This window comes from Sorex araneus, chromosome 9 (assembly GCF_027595985.1).
Source record: "Sorex araneus isolate mSorAra2 chromosome 9, mSorAra2.pri, whole genome shotgun sequence".
In the NCBI taxonomy this organism is placed as follows: Eukaryota; Metazoa; Chordata; class Mammalia; order Eulipotyphla; family Soricidae; genus Sorex; species Sorex araneus.
Window position 1 is genome coordinate 43,515,774 of NC_073310.1, and position 24,145 is coordinate 43,539,918.

The window sequence follows — 24,145 nt, forward strand, 5'->3', positions numbered from 1 at the left end:
CTCCACACCTGACCTCCACCATTTCAGCAGGTACAGATCCACATCTCCTGAAGCATGTGGCCACGTGGCAGCTCCTCATCACATTTTACATTGCTCACAGTTAAACTTCCTATCATTGGGTAAAGATGGGTGGGAAAAGAAAAGCACAATTTCCCATCCTGAATCCTCTGAGTTCCAGCAGGGCTAACTATAAAGATTCATTCTCAGCACAGCAGCAGCACAGAAAACCCACTGGGAAGATGCATAGAAGCCCACCAAGCTCAGTGAGCAAAAACAATAGAAGGCCCAACCAGAACCAACCAGCTCAGTAAATCCTCCATGACTTGAGTAACAACATGATTAGGATGTTTAGTGAACTCAAAGAAATGATGACAAATGATGTCAGCAAAGCACAAGAAAGTACGAGAGCTAAAATGAAAAAACTACAAGCAGAAGTGTAGAGTATGGTAGGTAATATTAAAAATATGATAGATGCTCTGAGCAGCAGCTTAAGGGCAGTTGATGAGAAAATCAAGGGGCTCTAAGATGAGTTAAAGGAAACTGCTAAAAAACAACAGGAGGTGGAAATAGACTGAATGGAAATCAATAGCATATCAGAAAAGTATGAGATGAGTTCAAGAGGATTAACGGAAGAATCACTGGAGTCACTGAAAAACAGGAAGGCAAATTTGATAAAGAAACAATAATTAAATCATTGAAAATAAAATTTTTCAAAGTTGAGGAATATAGACACTGAGACCCAGAGAAAGTAGATTCAGCTAGGAAAACTCCTGGTCACTGTGTTCTCAACATGACAAAAACCAGGACAGGCAGAATATAGAAAACAGCAAAATTAAAAGAGGAACTTATACACATAGGAAAGTCCATTAAGCTCACAGCAGGTCTATCAAATGAGACTCTGAGCCAGAAAACAATGGAGAGACACAGTACAAAAACTCAATGAATTGAATATGTTTCTTAGGATACTCTATCCAGCTAGATTATCATTCAAATTTGAAGCAACAACACAGAACTTCAAAGACAGACAACAGTTTACAGATTTCGTAGCCTTGAAACCAGTCTTACAAGAAGCACTAAAAGAGCTTTTTTAAAAGACAAGAAAGGGCTGGAGGGCCTGGAGCAATAGCACAGGCGGTAGGACGTTTGCTTTGCAGGAGGCCGACCCGGGTTCGATTCCCAGCATCCCATATGGTCCCCCGAGCACCGCCAGGAGTAATTTCTGAGTGCATGAGTCAGGAGTAACCCCTGTGTATCGCTGGGTGTGACCCAAAAAGCCAAATAAATAAATAAATAAATAAAAGATCAAAGATAAGATCAAAAAGGCACTCCTCAGCACTTGGCATTGAGTATGGTAGTCACTCATGGAGCTTATGGCTGCTGTCTACTAGATAAAAACAAAACAAAACAAAACAAAAGGCTTGTTTATTCCTATCCTGCTAAGAGATTTTATATATTCACAATAATGAACTAACATTTCATTTATATTGAATGTTGTGTATCTGATAAGGTGTTTTTTTAATCCTTAAGAGATTTTTATTTCAAGCCTTTACTTATTAATGTAGACACTTAAGCAGTATTTTATTAAAATATAATATTAAAATATAAGTATAATATTAAAACAATATTTTCTAACATATAGCTAATATTCCCTTTCTTAGGATAAAATGCACTTTTATATTATTATAGGCCTATTCAGATTCTCCCCTTAAATTTTTCTTAACTCTTCACTCTTCTAAATTTTACATTTGTAGGATCCTTCTGTTTCACATAAATATTAAAATTCATTAGCATAGAATTATTCATGATACTTTAAAACTTACATCCCTGTAAAAAAATATAGTTTTGAAATTTTTTTCACTTTATCATTGATTTACAATTGTGTGGAATCCCAGGAGTTTAGCTCTATTCACCTCCACAATTAAAAAATATATATACATAAAGAGAGATCTGTCCCAAATCTGAGATTTAAAAAAAAGGCATGAAAATTTTATCTATAGAACTGAGTTTACATGATACGGGTGAGGGTGGGTGGGGTGGAAAGGTCCTTGGGACACTGGTGAAGGAAAGAGAGCATCTGGTGGTGGGTGATGTTGGAAAGATGTATCCGTAAGTAGAATGAGTAACAATATTATAAATCTCAATATCTAAACAAAATAGTTAAAAAAAATTTTTTTGTGATAGGTTCTTTCCCCAAACAACTTAAATAAGGAAGTACTTTAATAAGGGATAATCTGACCTCACCTGACAAAGAACCTTTTGATCTGCGTCTTTGGAAGAATATTCATTACTTTAACTGATCATAGATAGCTTACCATGGGTGTGAATAATTATCAATGGGGTCCTGGCATTGGATTCTTTGTAACATTCTATCCAATTCACTTCAGTTCTGTGAAGATATTTATTTTCAAGATTTTCAGTTATAAATTGCCTCACCGAACTCTGTAAACATTCTGGTTTAATAATTTTTATCTGAAAATAAAAACATGGAAGGTAGCTGTAGGTAAGTTAATTTTTAATTTTTGCAGTCTTTCAAATATTTTATTATATTTAAAAAACTTAAAAAAATTGAATCACCGTGAGAAACAGTTACAAAGCTATTCATGACAGGACTTCAGTCATACAATGTTCCAACACCCATCCCTCCACCAGTGTACATTTCCCACCATCAATGTCCCCAGCTTCCCTCCCACCAACAATCCCCTCCCCCCCATGTCTCTTGGCAGGCTCCTTCCTCCCTCCGTCCCTACGTTCCTCCTAACCTCCTTCCTTTTTCTCTCCCTCCACCGCTCCCTCTCTTCCTCTAAGTAATTTTTAAAACCACTCAAGGGAATGTGACCCATGGTAAAAGATGGGTCTGGCACATTTTGTCTGATAATCTCATTTGAGATGTAAAAATTCAAATCATTAACCCTGATTCTGCCTAAAGGGACTCCTTTCCTGGGTTTCTTCAGCTCTGCTATTTATTTCTAGACAAAGAAAGCCTTTTGCTGTTGGAGGTATGAAAATCCAGAACATCATAACTGGAGTAATACTATTTGATTAACAAAATGAAAAGAAATAGTGCAATATTTGTATTATTCAGCAATTTGATTCCTCCGTCCCTCTCAGAGAACCCGGCAAGCTAGAGAGTATCCCGACGACACAGCAGAGACTGGCAAGTTACCCATGGCCTATTCAATATGCCAAAAATAGTAACAACGAGTCTCACAATGGAGACGTTACTGGTGCCCGCTCAAGCAAATCGATGAGCAATGGGAAAAATCGATGACCAAATTGAATACATATCTGTCCAAAAAATATATAAAGGGGTAAAAGGTTTTGGAGATGTATCAGGTAGAGAATCATTGCAAATTTCAGAGGTAATAAACATTTTCATGAACATGTTTTATGCAAATCACTGTGTGCTTTTTTAAAATGAATCATTGTAATTCTGTCCATTTCAAAATCAATGATGCCAATATTTAAGATAAAACCAAAAACACATGTACCTGCATGAATTTATTAGCCTGATCTAAAAAACAGCCATTTTCTCAGGTCAAAAAATAAAAAATAATGCAATTTTACCTTTAAGAATACATTTAATTATTACACCAGTTTTTTCTTTTGTGTTTCCTTTTGAATAAATTAATATATATTAAAAAATTAAAAATTAAGTAAAAATTTATTCCATAAAAAAGAAAAAACTAACACATAGTGATTCATATTCTCATATTCTTTACTGAATCTTGTCAAAAGTCTTTTCAGTCCAATTGAAATGACCATAGAATTTTGTCTTTTCTTTGGTCAATGTAGATTCTCACATTTATTGATTTGCATATGTACAAATACATTTGCATCCTTGATATAAATCCCACTTGAACATGATATATGAATATTTTTCTTTTTTTGTCACACCGGGCTTTGCACAGGTGTTAATCCTGGCTCACGCATTCAGGAATTACTCCTGGTGGTGCTCAGGGGACCATATGGGATGCCGGGAATCGAACCTGGGTTGGTCGTGTGCAAGGCAAATGCCCTACCCACTGTGCTATCACTCCAGCCCCGATATATAAATGTTTTAATGTATTGTTGAATTCAGTTTGCTAGTATTTTGTTCATGATTTTTGAACATGAGAAAGTTCTAGGGAAAGTTCTTGCTTCAGTGAGCCCTGTGATTTACCCTTTTCCAGGAAATCTGAATATACTGGAGTGATAACACAGTGGGTAAGGGGTTTGCTTTGCACTCGGCCAACCTGGGTTTGATTCCTCCGTTCCTCTCAAAGAGCCCAGCAAACTACTGAGAGTATCCCGTCCGAACGGCAGAACCTGGCAAACTACCAGTGGCATATTCGATATGCCAAAAACAGTAACAAGTCTCACAATGGAGACGTTACTAGTGCCCATCTAAGCAAATCAGATGAACAGTGGGAAGACAGTGTTACAGTGCTACAGTGCAACTTAATATATTATGTTACAATTTTTGTTTCTGATTCTTAGATCAGATCCACTTTCAAACATTTTAAATAAGTTTCCCTACATGACCACTCAACACTTTATCTGATGTCTTTGGCTGTGAGTTTGGAAAACAGAAACCCTATACTTAAAATGTTTTCAGTTCATAAACTAAAATCACCTAGAACTTTTGTGGGGATAGTAATACTGTATGTGTGTCTAAACCTAGTAGATCTATTGTTAAACTGTATAACACACAAAAAAGTCTGAATTTAAAGACGAATATTCTACTTGTCACACCCGGAGATGCACAGGGGTTAATCCTGGCTCTGCACTCAGGAATTACTCCTGGCGGTGCTCAGGAGAACATATGGAATGCTCGGGATGTCGGCCACATGCAAGGCAAATGCCCCACCTGCTGTGCTATCGCTCCAGCCCCAAGAAGATTCTACTTCGAGGTAATCAAATCACTATTGTTTCTTGTGACTCCTTCTAGACATATTCTGTAAACATATAAGCATCTATTCCTTTTTTCCGTATAAATAGACTTAAGCTAAACAGCTTGCCCATTATTTACATGTTAGGTACTGTGGCACTCGTCTCGTTGTTCATCGATTTGCTCCAGCGGGCACTAGTAATGTCTCCATTGTGAGACTTGTTGTTACTGTTTTTGGCATATTGAATATGCCACGGGTAGCTTGCCAGGCTGGCCATGCGGGCGGGATACTCTCAGTTGAAATGTAATTTTTTTGTGTTATGACTATGTGAACTATTAACTTACATATAGAGTAGGGTTATCAATCTGTCTATAGATAAATTAGTAAGTGGGTTAGAGAGAAGAAAAATTGTTCTTTTGTATGTGAAAAGTGTAACTTTCAATATCTTATAAGAAAATCTCTATAGGTCCCTCTATAGCTCCAAGTGCATTTGTTTGAAACATTGAAAAGACACCAGACAAAATTGCAGGCCAAATAAAAACATGTCTTTAAGTCTGATACACTTCCCCTTCTCCCAGATGAATTTTGAAGCATTTACAAAGTAATATTTAAGGTAGAAATAAAAGAGTCTGACTGTTTGTTAAGACGTTTGTTAAGAATGTAATGAGGGGGCCAGAGAGATTGTATAGTGGTCAGGGCTCTTGTCTTGCATGTGGCCAACCCAAATTCAATCCCCAGCATCCCATATAATCCTTTGAACCCACCAGGAGTGATTCCTGAGTGCAGAGCCAAGAGTAACCCTTGAGACCACCAAGTGTAGCCTCAAAACAAAAAACAAACAAAAAGAAGGTAATGAAAAGAAGAGTTTTCCCCTTGCTAAACTTGTGGGGTAAATATAAAAATGAAAAAAAGATTGTTTTTAAGCTCACAAGGATGAATTTAGGTTGGTCGACTTTGAAGAGGAGTAAGATAGCATCATTGGTACTAAAAACAACAACTTGAGGGGGCTGGAGCAATAGCAAGCGGTAGGGCTTGTTCGAGTCCCAGCATCCCATATGGTCCCCCGAGTACTGCCAAGAGTAATTCCTGAGTGAATGAGCCAGGAGTAACCCCTGTGCAGCGCTGGGTGTGACCCAAAGTGCCTAAATAAATAAATAAAAACAAGACTTGAGAATTTTAATAGTGGTTCAGTGCTGGTTTGTAGTGTATAAAATGGGGAAACTAGGACAGGGAGACAGTACACGGTTAACAGCACATGCTTTACATGTGCCAGATCCCTGTTTGATACCCCGCGGTGCTGATATGGGGCTTTTAGTACTGCCCGGGTAGCCTGACTGGTCCCCTTGGGTACTGGCCCTTGCCACACTGGCTGAGAATCCCCTTGAGTATTCCTGGGGCTCCTTCAGCACCTCTTGGGAAGTCCTTACTTCCTGCCAAGAAAGAAACGGAAAAAAAATGAAAACAAAAAGCCAAAACCAAACAAAAATATATAAAATGGGAATAAGTACAAGTTGGCAACGATGCAACTTCTGGCAGATATCTCTCTGGACTTAGTTACTAAAATATTAAAATACAGAAACCCAAAGCCGAGAGGCCCCTAAGTGTGGTCACTCGACCTCATACCTCTTCATCCTCAGCAATGGAAAACAAATTATCTAATGCTTCCTTTTCAGCAGGTCTGACTTTAGGGGAGAGACTCTCCAAACAATAATAGTGAGTTTTGTTGAAATATTGTATGCAATCAAAGTGAAAGTAAAGTGAAATTTATTAGTTACACAGCCGGGGGGGTGCTGAGGGTTGGGAGGCTAGGGGCTTGGGGGGTTAGGGGTGTGGGGGTGCGGGGTGGAGCTATACTGGGATTCTTGGTGGTGGAATATGTGCACTGGTGAAGGGATGGGTATTCGAGCATTGTATAACTGAGATTTAAACCTGAAAACTTTGTAACTTTCCACATGGTGACTCAATAAAAAAATTTAAAAAAAAGAAAATAATTTATCTATATTAAATATACTAATTGCCCTTACAAAATTTGTTTTCTTCAAGAAATTTGTTATCTTGTAAGAGATACCAGAACATACTTATCACAAAATTTTTAACGTAATTAGGAAAGCAAGACCAGATGATTTTTAATAGAATGATGGTATATGGAAGAAAAAATACCTTACTTCCTTTTATTTGCTTCTGAAAATGCCCACTTGATCTATGATACTAATGAAAATAATAAAACTATATCTGAACAAATGAAAAAAATGGGAATGAGAAATTCATACTTATTTCCTAAGATAATTTTGAGGATTAAATAAAATATGTATGTAAAACGTTTAGCACATGCTAAGCTTCTGTTGTTTTAGGGGGCTCAGAGTGAAGTTCGTTGTCATCTCTAACCCATCAGTCCCCCAATGTCTCCCACTGCCCCGCCAGAAGCAGAAGGAGCAAGCAAACCGGCACCTTTGCAAGAAAGATCAACACAGTGGCTGTGGTTTAGGTGTATGTGTTCCTGATTTGGAACCTGGACTTTCACAAGTCATGTTTGGCAGCTATTGGTCTCAGCCATGGAGCCGGAGTCTGTTTCTGTCCTTCAGAGCTGGAGAAGTGTGCTTCTCAGAAAACAGCGTGTGCTTTTACGCAGGGAAGCAGATCTAAAAGGGATAGGGAGGGAGGGGCTGATCCAAGCACTCATCTCTCTTTTACCTGTTTGAAAAGCCCTTCCTTCACTCCAGGGAGTTAGCGTTACTGTAATTGGAGTCTTTCCACACAAAAGAAACATTGAGATGAAATGTAAGTGAACCTCTTAGTATATTAATGCTTGTTAAAGGTTTGCTAGGGGGAAAAATTCTATTTTGCTTGTTAGGTTTTTAGATTAGAAGAGTTTAAGTAAGTGAGTTAAGTGCTCAAAGCGTTTCTAATATTAACATTTTCTTATGACATAACTTACCAAAATAAGTTTTTGAAATGAAGTAAGATTTTCCCAGGGAAAATTTACAGGTGCATGCATATCTTCATTTCCAGAGAGTTCAACTAGATAAAAAAGAAACTAAGATTATCAGATATTTAAGTAACTAAAAGATAGGTACTCCAGTGAAGTTTTGTTGTTGTTGTTGTTGTTATGGAATTTGTGGCTATTTTAACATGCCTAACTTTGTTTCAAATTAAAGTTTTATTCCTATAGGATTTAAGCTACCATTTGTATTTCAAGAGGCAAGTTCATACAGTAAGTTTAAGTTTCAGCTTGGCTCTCATAAAGAGATTAATGGATAGTGCAAAATATGAGACAATTAAAGGACATGAAAGAGAAGCTGGGGGGGTCAGACTGAATATTTTATTAATTAATTAATTTATTTTTTTGCTTTTTGGGTCACACCCAGCAATGCTCAGGGGTCACTCCTGGCTCTGCACTCAGGAATTACCCCTGGTGGTGCTCAGGGGACCATATGGGATGCTGGGAATCGAACCCGGATGAGCTGCTTGCAAGGCAAATGCCCTACCCGCTGTGCTATCACTCCAGCCCAGACTGAATATTTGATAACTTGCTTCTGGTTATGTGATATTTTTCTGATGTCTCTATACTGATAACCCAAGAGGGAGAGATTATTATTCATAATGTACCTATAACTGATATTAGAAAGAAAAATTGGTGAGTAGGAAGTGTCCTAGTGTCCTGAAATGATAGCTATCATTTCAGCATGGCTATCACTTCAATTTACTTCCATATATGATACTTCCCCAATGTCTAACCTTTAGTACAAACTTAGATTATAAATACAACTTTCTTAGTATTGTTGAACTAGGTTTGTTGATCTTAAGAAGGACCTTGACACCTCTAGTTACAAATTGATAGACTGGAAGATGCTGCGAAATGAAAAGATGTCCACTTTGCAGAAAAGGGCAGTAAAGATTGTTAACATAAGATATTGACTCATCTTACAGCATAGTACGTAACGAGTCCAAGACAAAGCAATAATGATCCAGACAGAAAAATGTAGGGGAGAATAACTTCTTAATCAGAACTTGGAAAAAAATAGATAAAATTTTCTGGACAAATATTAAAACATTTATACTTATTCTTGCCATGGACAAATCTGGTAGACAATGACAAATTAAAAAATATAAATGAAAAGATTGATATTTTAATTTTAATTTATTATTTAAAAAAATTTGGGCCACACTCAGCGGTGCTCAGGGATTACTCCTGGCTCTATCCTGAGGGATCACTCCTGGTTGTGCTCAGGGGACCGTATGTGTTGCCAGAATTGAATATCGTTTGGCTGAGTGCAATGGAAGCACCCTATATGTTATACTATCTCTCTGGCCCATAGGTTGTAAAAACATAAAACTGATTATTTTTACATAAATCAGGTTCTACTAAAAAGAGTAAAGAGTTCAGTAGAAAACCAGCAGCGTATATGAGTTGGCAAATTCAAATGGTCACAGATATCTAAATTTGCTAGAAGTCTGGGAAATTAAAATTAACGTCCTTAAAAAATTTTAGATTGGCAAAAGTTGGAATGAATGCTGCTGTTAGAAAGGGGAGGCATGTATTGTTTGTGAAATGGAAGTTACCATGGATTTTAAGAGAAGCAAACTGGAAGCAACTATTCACACAAAAACAATACTTTTGACATAGCAATTCCTATCTTGGATGTCTGTCCTATTAAAAATCAAAGGTAATATATAATATGTTTATTTTATTACATAATACGATTGCAGCAAAAATATGAAAGTAAATGGAGAAACAAGTTGAAGGAAACAAATTAAATTGCATCCTGAGTTCAAATGATGTGGGTGGATGGCAGAGAGAAGGGAGGAGGAATTCTCTAAGAGGAAAAAATCCAAAGGAAAAGATGTGCTGAAAACAGCAAGTCATGTAAAGTAAGTTCTATTTGCTCTGTAATTTAAAACCATATCATATACACATTTAAATGCATTTCTGTTAGATGAGGCACAGACCTATTGTATATGTTGGCTATTTAGATTGAATGTCAAAATTAATGTGGTATAATAAAACTATAGTGTGTGGGATAATTTCATCACTGTGAAGTTTTGACTTCTCATTAGAGCATTTCATTAACAATGATCCTTATAATCAATATATAAGACATGGTTAACATGAAACAATAGTTGTTACATAAAATAACAGATGTGGTTACAGAATAGTTATACTTTTCCCTTTCATTTGTTGTAAATACTTACTACCTTCATAATTAATAATCTAGTTACACATATAACTAACAAAGGTAAAAGTTTTGAGTGCTCCCTTACCTGACTCCTCCGAACTACTTTCTTCCAAGAAAGATATGCTCATCAGAGAATAAACATCTTTACTGTTATAAAAAGTATTCCATTGTGGTGCATTTGATAAAAGAGATTTGCATAAATCAGAAAATGATTTTAGTTTACTAGCGACATACTGGCATTGCTTCCACTTGTAAGTTGATAGCCATGGGAGAGAGGTTTGTGTAAAGACTTCATATACATCTAAAAGAAAGGGAAATGATGACATCAAAAGAGATATAACCCTTATCTTTTACTTAATTATTACAAAGTAGATGCTTGAACCATATTTGTTGAGAAAAAAACTTGTTACATAAAAATTGGTTACATAAAAGGCTTGTGTGTGTGTGTGTGTGTGTGTGTGTGTGTGTGTGTGTGGTAAGAATACATGACAAAGATTTTACAACTTTAATCATTTTTGTTGTAGTTTTTTGGGCAACACTTGGTGGTGCTCATAGGTTACTCCTGGCTCTGTGCTCAGGAATTACTCCTTGTGTTACTTGGGGGACTGTGTGGGATGCCAGGGACCAAGCTTGTGAAATCCCTTAGTGCAAAACAAATGTCCTACTGAAGGAAATTGCCTGCCCACACTGAAGCAATATGTAAAATTCAGTAATGTAAAGTATATTCATACAGTTGTGAAGTAGATCACCACGAAGTTTTTTAAAATTTATTTAACTTTAGTCATTGTGATTTACAGTACTGCTAATAATAGGGTTTCATGCATAAATGTCAGAAATTTTTGTACAAATTCGAATGTCGAATCCATGAAACAACTTCAACTAACCATTCTCCTTAACCACATCCTCCACTCCTGGTAATCGCCATTCTACTTCCAGGTTTTATGAATTTCCTTAGATACCTCAACAGGTAGAGCCATACAGTATTTGTATTTTTGTGACTAGTTTATTTTTCCTTTTTACACAATGTCCTCAAGTTTCATCCACGATGTACCATGTGACAGGATTTCCTTTCTTTTGAAGCCTGAATATTTCATTGGCTATATGTACCACATTTTATTTATTCTTTTATGTATTGATGGACATCTGGATTGTGTCTGTCTATTGACTGTTGTGAACAGTGCTAAGAACAAAATGTGCAAATGTGTCTCAAATATTCTGTTTTCAGTTCTTTTGAATAGGCAACCAAATGTGGGATTGCAGATCATATGGAAGCTGTAGTCATATTTCTCTAAAATCAAGGTATTATCATTTTCACTAGTCTTAATGTCTTAAGCATATAATGCAACTGCATCACGTGCACCAGCAGAATGCCAGTCTCCCTCCACCACAGTCTCTAGGTACCTTCTTATTGCATCCTTCCCAACCCTCACCCCCGTGCTTAAGGTTATGCACTCAAGGATCTCTACTGTCGGGCTCGGGGGATTGAACCAAGGTTCAACCATATACAAGGCAAGTGCCTTACCTGCTGTACTATCTCTTAGGTTCCGGACGATTTAATAAAAATAAAATATCATGTAAGTGAAGAGATAGAATAAAAAATACCAGATGAAAAAAAAATTCAGGTAAGATGTTGACTCACCTACCAGCTCTGTTCTATGGATTCATGACTAAATCTTCAAGGAGATGCAAGCTAAGCACTAAAATTCATGGAAACATTGGTCCCTGGGGCTGGAAACCCTGGGCTGAGTACCAACAGTTGCACCCATATCCCATGGCCGTAGCCACACCAAGGGCTCAACTCCCCCACTTCACAAATATTTTCTGTGGAGATGCCAAACTGTGAATCATTTCAGGTGCCCCAGGGCCAAGGTTGAGAAGTCAGGTGTCTTCTTGAGATCCTGCAGTCGCTGGACCACACAGCTGCATATGCCAGGGATTGAACCCATACAGGGGCCTAGACACCTCCTAATTCCTCAATCCTGAAATTCCAGTAGAGACACGCCAAATTACACAGGAAAGTAGCAAAGAAGCCACCTAAACTCAACAAACAAAAACAGTAACGCCAGGGGAAGATGGCGGTGGCTTGGCTGCAGGTGCCAGAGCTGGGGGAGCGATCACAGCTCTCAGTGCTCCGAACAGCGGGCTGAAGGGTTCACAACATTTCTGCTTGAATGAATCTAAGTGTCCCTTAAATATTCTCTCTCAAAAAGAATGTCTTTTTTTTTCTTTTTGGGTCACACCCGGCGATGCACAGGGGTTACTCCTGGCTCATGCAGTCAGGAATTCCTCCTGGTGGTGCTGGGGGACCATATGGGATGCTGGGAATCAAACCCAGGTTGGCTGCGTGCAAGGCAAACGCCATACCTGCTGTACTATCGTTCCAGCCCCGAGAGTGTCTTTTGAAAGCAGCTTGGTTGCTGGATCATTGTATGCCTAAAACCCAATTATGAACATCTCTGTAATGATCTGTCTCACGGATATTCAATTGAGAAAATTAAAGAAAAAAATAATGCGGAGTTCATGCCCAATTCAACCAGCTTAATCAATGGCTGAATAAATATCAGTACTCCTACATTAAAAAATAAACAGACAGTCAAACAAACAAGCCAAGCTGGTGTCCACCACAAAGCAATAGCCCGAAGTGGGACTCATGGAGATGGTGGCCGCCAGCCACGGGCACTGGCAGCTCTCGGTGCTAAGGGCAGCAGGCCGCATGGCCCCAGAATATCTGCATGAATGAACAGTGCTGGTGCTCTTTGGGGCCATCCTGACACCAGGTGGAGCACAGCCCCAGGGTTCCCACATGGGGGGCCAGCGTGGGAGGCCCCAGACCCACTGTCACTGCTCCCCATGGTCAGCGGGTGCTGCTGCTGTCTCAGCAGCATATATTTAAAAAAATATTTTATTCTATTTTTATTTATTTATTTATTTATTTATTTTTTAGTCACACCCAGCGATGCACAGGGGTTACTCCTGACTTTGCACTTAGGAATTACTTCTGCTGGTGCTCGGGGGACCATATGGGATGCTGGGAATCGAACCTGGATGAGCTGCGTGCAAGGCAAACTCTCTACCCGCTGTGCTATTGTTTCAGCAGCATATTTTGGAGGGATATATCCCTGTGATCCAACAGCCTGGAGATGAACCTGAAAACAGGGGCCAGTGCCCCGCTGATCAGGTTCTGCTGGACTAGTGGGAGCCGCTCTGGCCCTGATCTTGGTCTGGGTGGGGGCTACAGCTGTGCCACCACTGTGGCGCAGGGCACAGTGCCACCTGAAGGGCAACCTGGATCCACTGGGTGAGAGCATCAGCAGCCTGGTGGTGCCCTCCAGCTTCCTGACACCCCAGAGTTGCTGTTTTGCCTCTGGCTGGACTCCAATAACTCAGGGCCAAGATTCCTGAGAAGCTGAACCGCCAAAATTAGGTTTGTGGGAGCCACACCCACAAACCAACTCTAGCGCTTCCATACAAACTCATTTGTCAGCCTTGCTCCAGAAACCCATACAGCAATCTCTAAAGAGATCAAAAAGATACAGTAAATCTTCTCAAACCCGAGTATAGCTGAACAACCCGGGGCACATCAGGGCTGGGGGGCGGCGGGGGAGTTTGCCCAGTGCTGCCCAAACAGAGCCCCTGGCAGCTGCTTGCTCCCACAGTCCAAAACTGCTGCCGTGTTTACAGCCAGAACGAACATCATCAGGACATTAACCTGCTGAATATTTAGGTACGAGGGTTTTGTAACTGAAATCTCCAGGCTTTCTTGGACTCAGGATGAGCTACTTCCCCTCATCTCCCTGTGAAGCCCGGGCAGTCATATCCATACCCCAAAGCTGCCACCCAGTGTACTTCTCCAGCTGTGTCTTCCCAATAAAAACACTGAGCCCTCTTCACAAACACGGTGACCTCTTAGTACTGTATTGCAAACCATAATGTACAATAGGAGAGGGGGCTGGGGGCGGGAGAGAGACAGAGACAGAGACAGAGACACAGAGAGAGGGAGAGAGAGAGTGTGTGAGAGCGAGAGAGAGTGAGCGAGTGAGCTAGGCTCGGGGGTTGTGGAGGATGGTGAAAGGGAAACTGAGGACATTGGTGATGGGAAATGTACACTGGTGGCGGGATGAGTGTTGGAATATTGTATGACTGAAACACAATCATAAAAGTTTTATAGTGGTTTATCTCACAGTGATGCATTTAAAAAACAAAAACAAAAACAATAACATAGAAGGTTCAACTTGCAACAAACAGCTTAGTAAATTCTTTTAAAAAAAATTTAAAAAACCCTCTTTTTGGGGCCATACCTATGATGCTTCTGGCTCTGCACTCAGAAATTACTCCTGTCAGTACTCAGGAGATCATATGAGATGCAGGGATCAAACCCAGGTCAGCCTCGTGCAACGTAAACATTCTACCCTCTGTACTATTGCTCTGAATCCCTTAGTAAATACTCAACAACCCTGTGATGAGATAGAAACTTTAAAAAATATTTATTGATTTTAATATTGGAGCTTTGTTCTCTAATTAATTTCCACTCTAGAATTGTATCGACAGTTGTGGTATTTGTCTACATTAAAGTAAAAAATTAAAATATCCAGAAAAAAAGTTTCTAAAACTCTGGAATATTTATGGGAAGCTAGAGTAGTTGGTAGGCTCAATGGAAGAATGGAACAAGACGTGATATGGAAGATGTACAAGAGTCAGATTCTCATAGTCCTTGTATGTTATTATAAGAAATTTGTATTTAAATAGAGTGCCACTTATGTGGAGAAATGTTTATATTACACCATCACTGCATATAACTATAAACTGAAAAAACTGCACTGTAGCACTGTAGTCTCATTGTTCATCGATTTGCTTGAGTGGGCACCACTAACATCTCCATTGTGAGGCTTGTTGTTACTGTTTTCGGCATCTCTAATATGCCACGGGTAGCTTGCCAGGCTCTACAGTGCGGGTGGGATACTCTCGGTAGCTTGCTGGGTTCTCCGAGAGGGATGGAAGAATCGAACCTGGTCAGTCACATTCAAGGCAAACGCCCTACTGGCTGTGCTATCACTCCAGCCCATAAACCAGGGGGCCGGGAAGGAAAAAACAAAAACAGAAACTACAACTATCTAAAGGCATTGGGAGACACAGAAATGCAGGTATATTTACTTTAGTTTATTATTACTGAGGTAACATGGTTTATAATTGTGCCAGTGCTTATATTTTACAACATTATGTTAAGTTATGGCACCTCTGCATTTAATGTAACTGCATCACATGTACCACCAGTGTCCCAGTCTCCCTACACCACTCTCTCTAGGTTCTTAATGCACCCTTCCCACCTCATATCCCCTTGCTTAGCACTCAAGGATCGATACTGGCAGACTTGTGGGATTGAACCTCAGTTGGCCATACATAAGGCAAGTGCCTTACCTGCTGTATTATCTCTTTGGTTCTGGACTACTAAACACAGGCATATTTTGGTTTTCACTTTAGTTTCTAGTTGATGGCAAGACACAGCACATAGATTGGCAAAATTTCTAAATGAAAACTTGAAATCTTAGCCTTTACAAATTTGAAAAAAATTTGAGACAGCTAAAGCAATGGAAAACTTTAGATCATACTTCTGTAACTAGAGACTTAGGAGGCAAGGGTGGTGTGAAGGGCATAACAAATCTTATGCATAAAATATGCCTAAATATCTTGTTACTCACTAAATTACACATGCACAGGTGGAGAACCCTTGTGAAGGACAAAATAACTTAGCAGAAATCTGAGCTGTTACTCAAGAAGCAGACTTTTCAGTGTAAGAGTAACTGACTTAAAAAATCTTAAAATAAATAAATAATTTTGACTTTTTCCCCCACAGAAGAATAAAATAGAATCTAAAGATTCAGAATAAATATAGAATATATAAAATATCTTGAGTGCAATCCAAAAATATGCAACAAAATAAGAATTGGGACAGTATGACTCATTCTCAAATGAAAATCAATATAGACAACACTGACTTGAACCAGATGTTGAATTGAGCAAAGTAATATCAAACATCCATTATAACTACATTCAGTGACAAAATGGAAAATATGTGGGTACGTGAATATATGTGAAATCTTAGAAAAAAAGAAATAAGGTTTGCTTTTAAATAATCAAAGATAACACTGAGAAATAAAAAATTAAAATACAACAGAATGGAAATAGTAAGGAAAGAATCACTATACTTGAAATGTTATTCTTATGTTCAATAATTATTGCTTTATTATCATTCTTTTCTCATGCATTAAGCGTTCATGATTTTAGATAGCTTGTTACTTTCAGGCTGTATTTTGTTTCCTTATTAGAGAATTTCTTTTAAGTATTTTTTTGAGGACTGGTAATAGTAGTAACAAATTCTTCATTGTTTCTTCAAAGGGCTTTTTATCATCTTCCAAATCTGAATGCCAAACTCGCCGCTAGTGTACTCTTGCTGGGCAGGCTTCTCCATTCAGCACTTTGTACATATCAAACTCCCCCACGGTATAAAGAATTTCTGTAGAGAAACTGCTGATAGTGTGTGGGTTTGCAGGGAGGTGTGTGTTGGGGGGAGGGGGCGTGTTACCTAATATTTGAGGTTTTGCCTCCTCCCTTTTTTTCTTGCTTTAAGGATTCTCTCTTTGTTTGATTTTTACCATTTTATTTTGGTTTGGGGATTTTTGAGGGAATGTGGGGGCAACACATCTGGTGGTGCACAGGGTTTTTTTCCTGGCTCTGCACTCAGAAATTAGTCCTGGTTGTGCTTATGGATTCTGGGGATCAAATCTGGGTCTACTGCATACTAGGTAAGCACCCTTCTTGCTGTGCTATTGCTCCAGCCCCTGTTTAGGTCTATTTGTTTGGACCCTTTGTATTTCCTGGATTTGGGTGTTTAACTTTTTTTTCATACTTTTCTTGGCTGTTATGCTTCAAATAAGACCCCAGGTCCTTTCTCTCTTCTTCTTAAATTTCAATTATATGAATATTGTTCCTCCTCATACTGTTCCATGTAGTTCTTAAATTATCTTTATCATTTAAACTTCTTTCTTCTCTTACCTGGCACAGTGTTAGTAGGGTTGTGAGAAAAAAAATAAAACCTTATTCACTGTTAATGAGAATGTCTTCTGACTCAGCCTCTATGGAGATTCCTCAAAAAGGTAAGAATTCTCATATGACCTAAAGATTTCATTTCTTGTCATCTACCCCAACCTCCAGTTACAAAAATAAAATCAATTTGAAATATATATATTTATGTATGTGCATCACGATCACGATCACTATAGCCCGTTAATCATCGATTTCTCGGGCGGGCCCAGTAACATCTCATTTCGTCCTTTCCCTGAGATCTTAGGAGTCCATCTGAACTTGGCCCTCCCAACAATGTTGCACTGGGGGCTCTTCAGGGTCATGGGAATGAGATCCAGCTTGTTACTGGATTTTGCATATAAATACACCATGGGAAGCTTGCAAGGCTGTCCCATGTGGGCAGGAAACTCTCAGAAGACTGCCAGTTTCTCCCAAAGGGAGAAGCAGGCTAAAGATATCTTCTGGGAGCTTGCTTTTAAGTCTCTCTCTGGATGTTGGCTGTTGATGGGATTACACACACCTGGGTTCCTCTGCTGGTACCTTCATGCATGAGGCCCGTCCGAACGTGTGGAGAGGGGCCTCCAGCATGGCTGTAGCTAGCTTCCGGTGGTCCTCGGCTGCTGGGAGCTCTGCTCAGTGTGGGGAAGGAAGCTGGAGCCCATCCCCTCTGAGGGTCCCTGGGGAAGACAGCCAGGCCTTCGGGCAAGAGACTCTCTGCAAATGCACATATATACACCCACCTATGTTCATTGAAGTCTTAGTACAATAATTAGGATACAGAAACAAACCAAATGTCCAGTGACAGATGAATGGATAAAGAAGCTGTGGTATATATACACAATGGAATACTATGCAACTCTGAAAAAAATAAAAGTCTGCAGTCTGCTGCAACCTGGATTGCAACTTCTGTAAAGGGCGTCATTTTAAGCAAAAGAAATCTGAGGGAGAAGTACAAATATTGGATGCTCTGACTCACATGTGGAACATAGAGAAAGAAAATAAGGGAATAATATTGAATAATGACAAACTACTGGCCTTGGACTATAAAACTGATGTTACCAAATAGTGCTGGAGGTGGCAAGAGGAATGGAGAATTGGACTAGAAGTTTCATAAGGAGAATGGTGGAGGGTCTTGGGTTCTTTATTGGTGGTGAGGAGACAGTGACTTTATACACCAAATCTATAAACATTAATGCTGTTGTAACCACATTATATAAATTATAACTAAAATAAATACACCGATGAGGTGAATATTATAATTTTCTTCCTTTTTTTAAGAAACAAAGAAATGCAAAAATTGAAACAACTGTTTTTAAAGTTTTTCAAATACATAAGTGCATACATATTATTTATAGACAAAGGATATGGAAGATTACATACTTGCATACACAAATCCAAAAAAGCAAAAAAATGTTGATCACTTACATATACTTTCCTATCTTCCACTATTTTTTAGAATATGAAAAAAAGATTAAAATAGTTGATTAAACAAGGGTCCTGATAAGAATTTAGAATCTTCCTTTGTTATTAATCATAGCATTTACCTTTAGCTATAGCAAAAAAAATGAAACTAGGGCTAGAGAGATAGTACAGCGGGCAGGGTATTTGCCTTGCATGTAGCCAACCTAGGTTTGGTTCTGGGCACCCCATATGGTCCCCGCAAGCACCACCAGGAGTAAGTGCTGAGTGTAGAGCCAGGAGTAACCCCTGCACATTGCTGGGTGTGGCCCCCAAACACACAACGGAAATCACATAAGGTTCACTTACAATAATGATTAACAAGTGCAGCTCTAGTGGTCCCAACTCACCGCTGGGGTAGTCGTGCAGGTCCCTGGCACTATAGGATCTGAACTGCACCACCGCTCAGCCCTTGCATTCAACCACCTGACCTGGTTTGTCACGTAAACCCTGGAGTGGCTACCAGGCCCGCTGAGCACCATGAATTACCAAATTACAAAGTTATTCATGGTTAAGTTTCAGGAATGCAATGTTCCAACACCAATCCCTTTGCACGTGCCCACTTCCCCCGACCAGTGTCCTCAGTTTCCCTCCGGCCTCTCAGCCTGTTTCCAAAGCAAGCATTTTTCCCCTTCCATTGTTATAGTGTTCCCTTCCCTAATTTATTTCCCTCACATCCAATCCAGGGGCAAGATCCCTACTGAAGGACAGTTCTGCTCTTCATTTCTATTGCCTTTGGGGCTTTGTTATTCCCTTATGAAGAAAAAGACATCTTTAATTCATTACTAATTTGTTGAAAAGCTAGCTGGAACAAGTCTGTGTATCAAAGTCACTTTTTTTCCAAAGACATATAAATATCTGTGCATCATTATATACAAAAATTAATGGAGGGAAAAATCCAAAATAATAATGATTATCTTTGGGTCACAGAAATATAGAATACTTCTTTTACCCTTGGATCAACTGTAAGTTCTAATGGTTTTTACAAAAAAACACTTATGCTTATTTAATTAAAAAAAAAAGAAGCTGTAAGTATTTTTCCATTGTTATTTCTTGAGGTACTCTAGGGTGATTTGAATGATTCCAAGCAACTGGTTCAGGCTCTCGGACTCTTTTTTTTTTTTTGCTTTTTGGGTCACACCCGGCGATGCACAGGGGTTATTCCTGGCTCTGCATTCAGGAATTACCCCTGGTGGTGCTCAGGGGACCATATGGGATGCTGGGAATCGAACCTGGGTTGGCCGCGTGCAAGGCAAACGCCCTACCCGCTGTGCTATCACTCCAGCCCCCAGGCATGGCCTCTTTACAGAGGCTTCTGTACTCTTTTTACACTTTTTACACTCTTTTATACACTTATTTTTTACACTTATTTTTACTTTTTGCACTTTCTACACTTTTTACATTTTTCTATACCCTTTTTACACTTTTAATATAGAAAAGAACTAGCTTGGCTCTTTACCTTTTCTTGGGTTTTACTGAACTATCCCTGTAGACCACTGTCATCCCGTTGCTCATCGATTTGTTCAAGCGGGCACCAGTAACGTCTCTCGTTGTGAAACTTATCGTTACTGTTTTTGGCATATCCAATACACACGGGTAGCTTGCCAGGCTCTGCCATGCTGGCTCGATACTCTCGGTAGCTTGCCAGGCTCTCCGAGAGGGGCGGAGGAATCAAACTCGGGTCGGCCGCATGAAAGGTGAACACCCAACCACTGTGCTATCGCTCCAGCCCACCAGAATCCTAAAAATTTGATTTTCTTTGTTTAAACTATCAATATCATTATAATTTTTTGGCATGCAAAGGAATCTTAATTTATGTATTAAGAACATATGTGAATTCAATAGTTATTTGCCAAATGTCTAAAATAAAGCACAATACTTCAAATATCTGGTATCTTCCATAGCAATTCTCTCATGATTTTATTCTCATTTTTTGTCTTAGATAATAGCTTCCAAACTCTTGACAAACGCAGCTCTGAATCACTGCTTTTTCCTCTCCCTGAAATCTCAGACTATCCATCATTGTTTTTTTTCTGGGGCTTAAAAGATGGCCATCACACCACAATGTGGTTATACTTCACACCTCTGATGTCACACTAAAAAATGATTGAAAGTGTCTAAAGGCAGCAGAGCCTAAGAAGTGGTCTACAGAACTTACATGATAGTGGTGAAAAATTTAAAAAAGTGGTTAAAATGGTAAATTCTATGCTACGGAAATCCTACCAAAAATGAAAAATAAATGTACTGAAAAATGTACAGCCCAGAGATGTCCAGTGTTTAAGTGAATTAGCCTGATGTGGGGGGGCTCTAATTTCCAAAGCATTTTTATGATGAAGTGAGGACAACTGTTATGGGGGTTGGGTAGAGGTGAACTCCTGATGGTATTTAATTAATGTTTATATATGTGTACGTGTGAGAGTGCCTATATCTTTTGACTAAGGTATTCTGCTTTGTAGATTAGGATTACAATTGCTATAATAATTGCTACTTATGTAACAATTTATTAAAAATAACTGAGGTAGATTACATCACCAGCATTGTAGGCATATAATAATAATGAGTTTGGCATTATACTTGATCTCAAGTTCCTTTAATGTAATTAAACTAAGCCTGTTAAATTTATATTAATGTAGAAAAATGTGAGATCATGGAGTTGGTGCATCTTAGTGAGCTCTTAACAGTTTTCAGGGCACTGTTTTTTTTCTTTTGGTTTTTGGCAGTATTCAGGGGCTACTCCTAGCTATGTTCTCTGGGATCACTCTTGGTGGGTTTAGGGGGACCATATGTGGACCAGGCATCAAAATGTGTCAGGTAAGTAAGACAAGTGACTTAACCCCTGTACTATCTCTCTGGTACCTATTATTTTTCTTTGAAGCAATAATCATACTTACTATCAAGTTCATACTGGAGAACTGCATCTGTACTATTTATCACTGTGCCAGAATAAAGGAAGGTGTTCCATTCTTCATCTGTAAGGGATTTGGTATCATCCTGCACTATATTTCCATTAGCATTATTTTGCATGATTGTAATGCAAAATTGAAAAGAGAAACAAAGTTTATGTTGATTAAATAGTGCTAAAGAGACCACCTAGGAGGGAAATAGAACTGTTAGACTAACCAGGTAGATTAAGTATTCACACAAAATTTGCATCAAAGATTGTCTCATTTTAACCCAGCAATTCCACTTCTGGGTATCTACCATCAGAGCACAAAAACATTCATTCAAAAAGACATTTGCACACCAATGTTCTTTGCAGCGCTTAGTACAATAGCTAGGATATGGAATCAACGTGTCCAATGAAAGGTAAGTGGATCATGAAGATGTGCTATGCACACACAATGGAATACTATGTATCTGTAAGGATAGATGGAATCATGCAATTGACTGAAACATGGATGGTACAAAGGGAAAGCTTAAATTACTCTTGGCCTTAGAGTATAGGGAGGAAAAGGGCAGAGAAGGAAAGTAAATTTAGGGGAAGATGAAGAGATAGATGAGAAGCAATAGGAAGCAGAGCCTCAAGAGGAAACTGAGTATACCGGTGGTGGAAAGGAGTCATACAGCTAAATATCCAAACCTCAGAGTCAACAACACTGAGAACAAAGGATCTAAATGTCAACAACCAAACTGAAAATCTTCCTTGTCAAGGTGAAAGACTGGGGATGGATAGGTGGGAGGGAACCTGGGAACCTGATGGAGGGAAGACACGGGTGATGGGATTGGTGCTGGAACTTCGTGTGCCTAAAACACAGCTAGAAATAACTTTGTAAATCATGTTTTTTTATTATTAAATAAAAAAGAAGAATGTCTTACCTTAAGAACATTTCTTGTCAATAGATCAATTGAAGTTTTAAGATAATTCTTTAAGAGAGTCTCTTTATTTGCTACATAAGAAGATTTTCCGGCATTTGAGCTTACTCTTCTCCAAGTTAATTTCTTTCTTATGAAGTAATTTTCTTGCTCTTTGTTAATGATGGATGAACCAAAAACTTGGCGAAACCAGTCCAAGGAGAACTGGTACATGTTGTTGAGCTGGGTAAGATTAGTCACTAGAAAGTAGAGCAGGGAGCCTCGGGTAGCAAGGGGGAGATAGCTTTCTCGTGCGTCTTGAATTTCACGTTCTTCGATTTCTGTTGCTTCCATGTCCTTTAAAATTTCATTTGAACTTGTGTTAGAGCTTTTTAAGACTTCAATAATGTTCTCATCATCCAGGATATGCCCTAAAGACAAAGTGAGTTGAAATAAGTAGTATTTGTACATCAAATTGCTTTTTCCTCATTCTACAATGAGTTTCTTTTCTTTTTTTTCTTTTTGGGTCACACCTGGCAATGCACAGGGGTTACTCCTGGCTCTGCACTCGGGAATCACCCCTGGCGAGGTGATTCCATATGGGATGCTGGGAATCGAACCCGGGGTGGCCACGTGCAAGGCAAACGCCCTACCCGCTGTGCTATTGCTCCAGCCCCTACACTGAGTTTTTAACCAATGATTGTGGTAGTTTTATTTTGGAGACAGGGTCTTAAATGAATATAAGCCATAATATCAATCAATTTGATTAGTAGCACACATGTATGCTAATTTAAAAAATATTAATTTAGTGGTTTGTGGATTTTTTATTATTACAGGTGCACAAGTAACCGTTCTATCATAATAAGTCATACACAAAGAACATAAAAATAAAATTTGTAGAAGAAATAAATATATCATTTTTTATGTGAGACATCTTTTGTACTATATTTTAGTACAATATTTTAGTACAGTATTTAGTACAATATTTTTGTAATATATTTCATACTATAGTAGAGACGCATCTTTTGTACTATATTTTTATAGTGTATTTTTTCATGTGACATATCTTTTGTACTATATTCCACTTTAAGTAAATCATGACCAATAAAATTGATTTTTCTTTTCACTAACAGATTGCAGCTCACTTTCTGAAAATCACTGTTCCAGAAAAGACAGTTAACTTTCCATGAGTATTTTTTAGGTTATTAAAAGTTTTTAAAAAATAGAAATAATTTTTATTTTGATCTTTTAAAAATATATTTCAATTTTCTTTTTCTTTTTTCTTTCTTTTATTTTTTTAAAAAAGAGACTGTGCTCTACAAGGCTGTTACTTTTCTTTTTTTTTTTTTGGTTTTTGAGTCACACCTGGCGATGCACAGGGGTTACTCCTGGCTTTGTGCTCAGGAATTACTCCTGGTGGTACTTAGGGGACCATATGGGATGCTGGGAATGGAACCTGGGGTTGGCCACGTGCAAAGCAAATGCCCTATCCGTTTTGTTATCGCTCCAGCCTCAGGCATAGGTCTTTTTTTTTTAAAATAATTGTTATTACTGTCATCCCGTTGCTCATCGATTTGTTCGAGCGGGCACCAGTAACGTCTCTCATTGAAAGACTTATTGTTACTGTTTTTTTTTTTTTTGCATATCCAATACGCACAGGTAGCTTGCCAGGCTCTGCCGCGCGGGCTAGATACTCTCGGTAGCTTGCCGGGCTCTCCGAGAGGGGTGGAGGAATCGAACTCGGGTCGGCCGCGTGAAAGGCGAATGCCCAAC

At 38.8% G+C, this 24,145-nt stretch overlaps 1 protein-coding gene across 1 annotated transcript in view; it reads right to left on the bottom strand.

Moving 5' to 3' along the window:
* DNAH14 (dynein axonemal heavy chain 14) overlaps positions 1–24,145 on the bottom strand; it is a 311,036-nt gene that overhangs the window by 41,197 nt on the left and 245,694 nt on the right. The window contains 5 exon segments of the mRNA XM_055117878.1: positions 2,313–2,469; positions 7,804–7,886; positions 10,128–10,343; positions 21,472–21,670; positions 22,397–22,803. Of these exon segments, the coding sequence (XP_054973853.1) occupies positions 2,313–2,469; positions 7,804–7,886; positions 10,128–10,343; positions 21,472–21,670; positions 22,397–22,803 (1,062 nt within the window).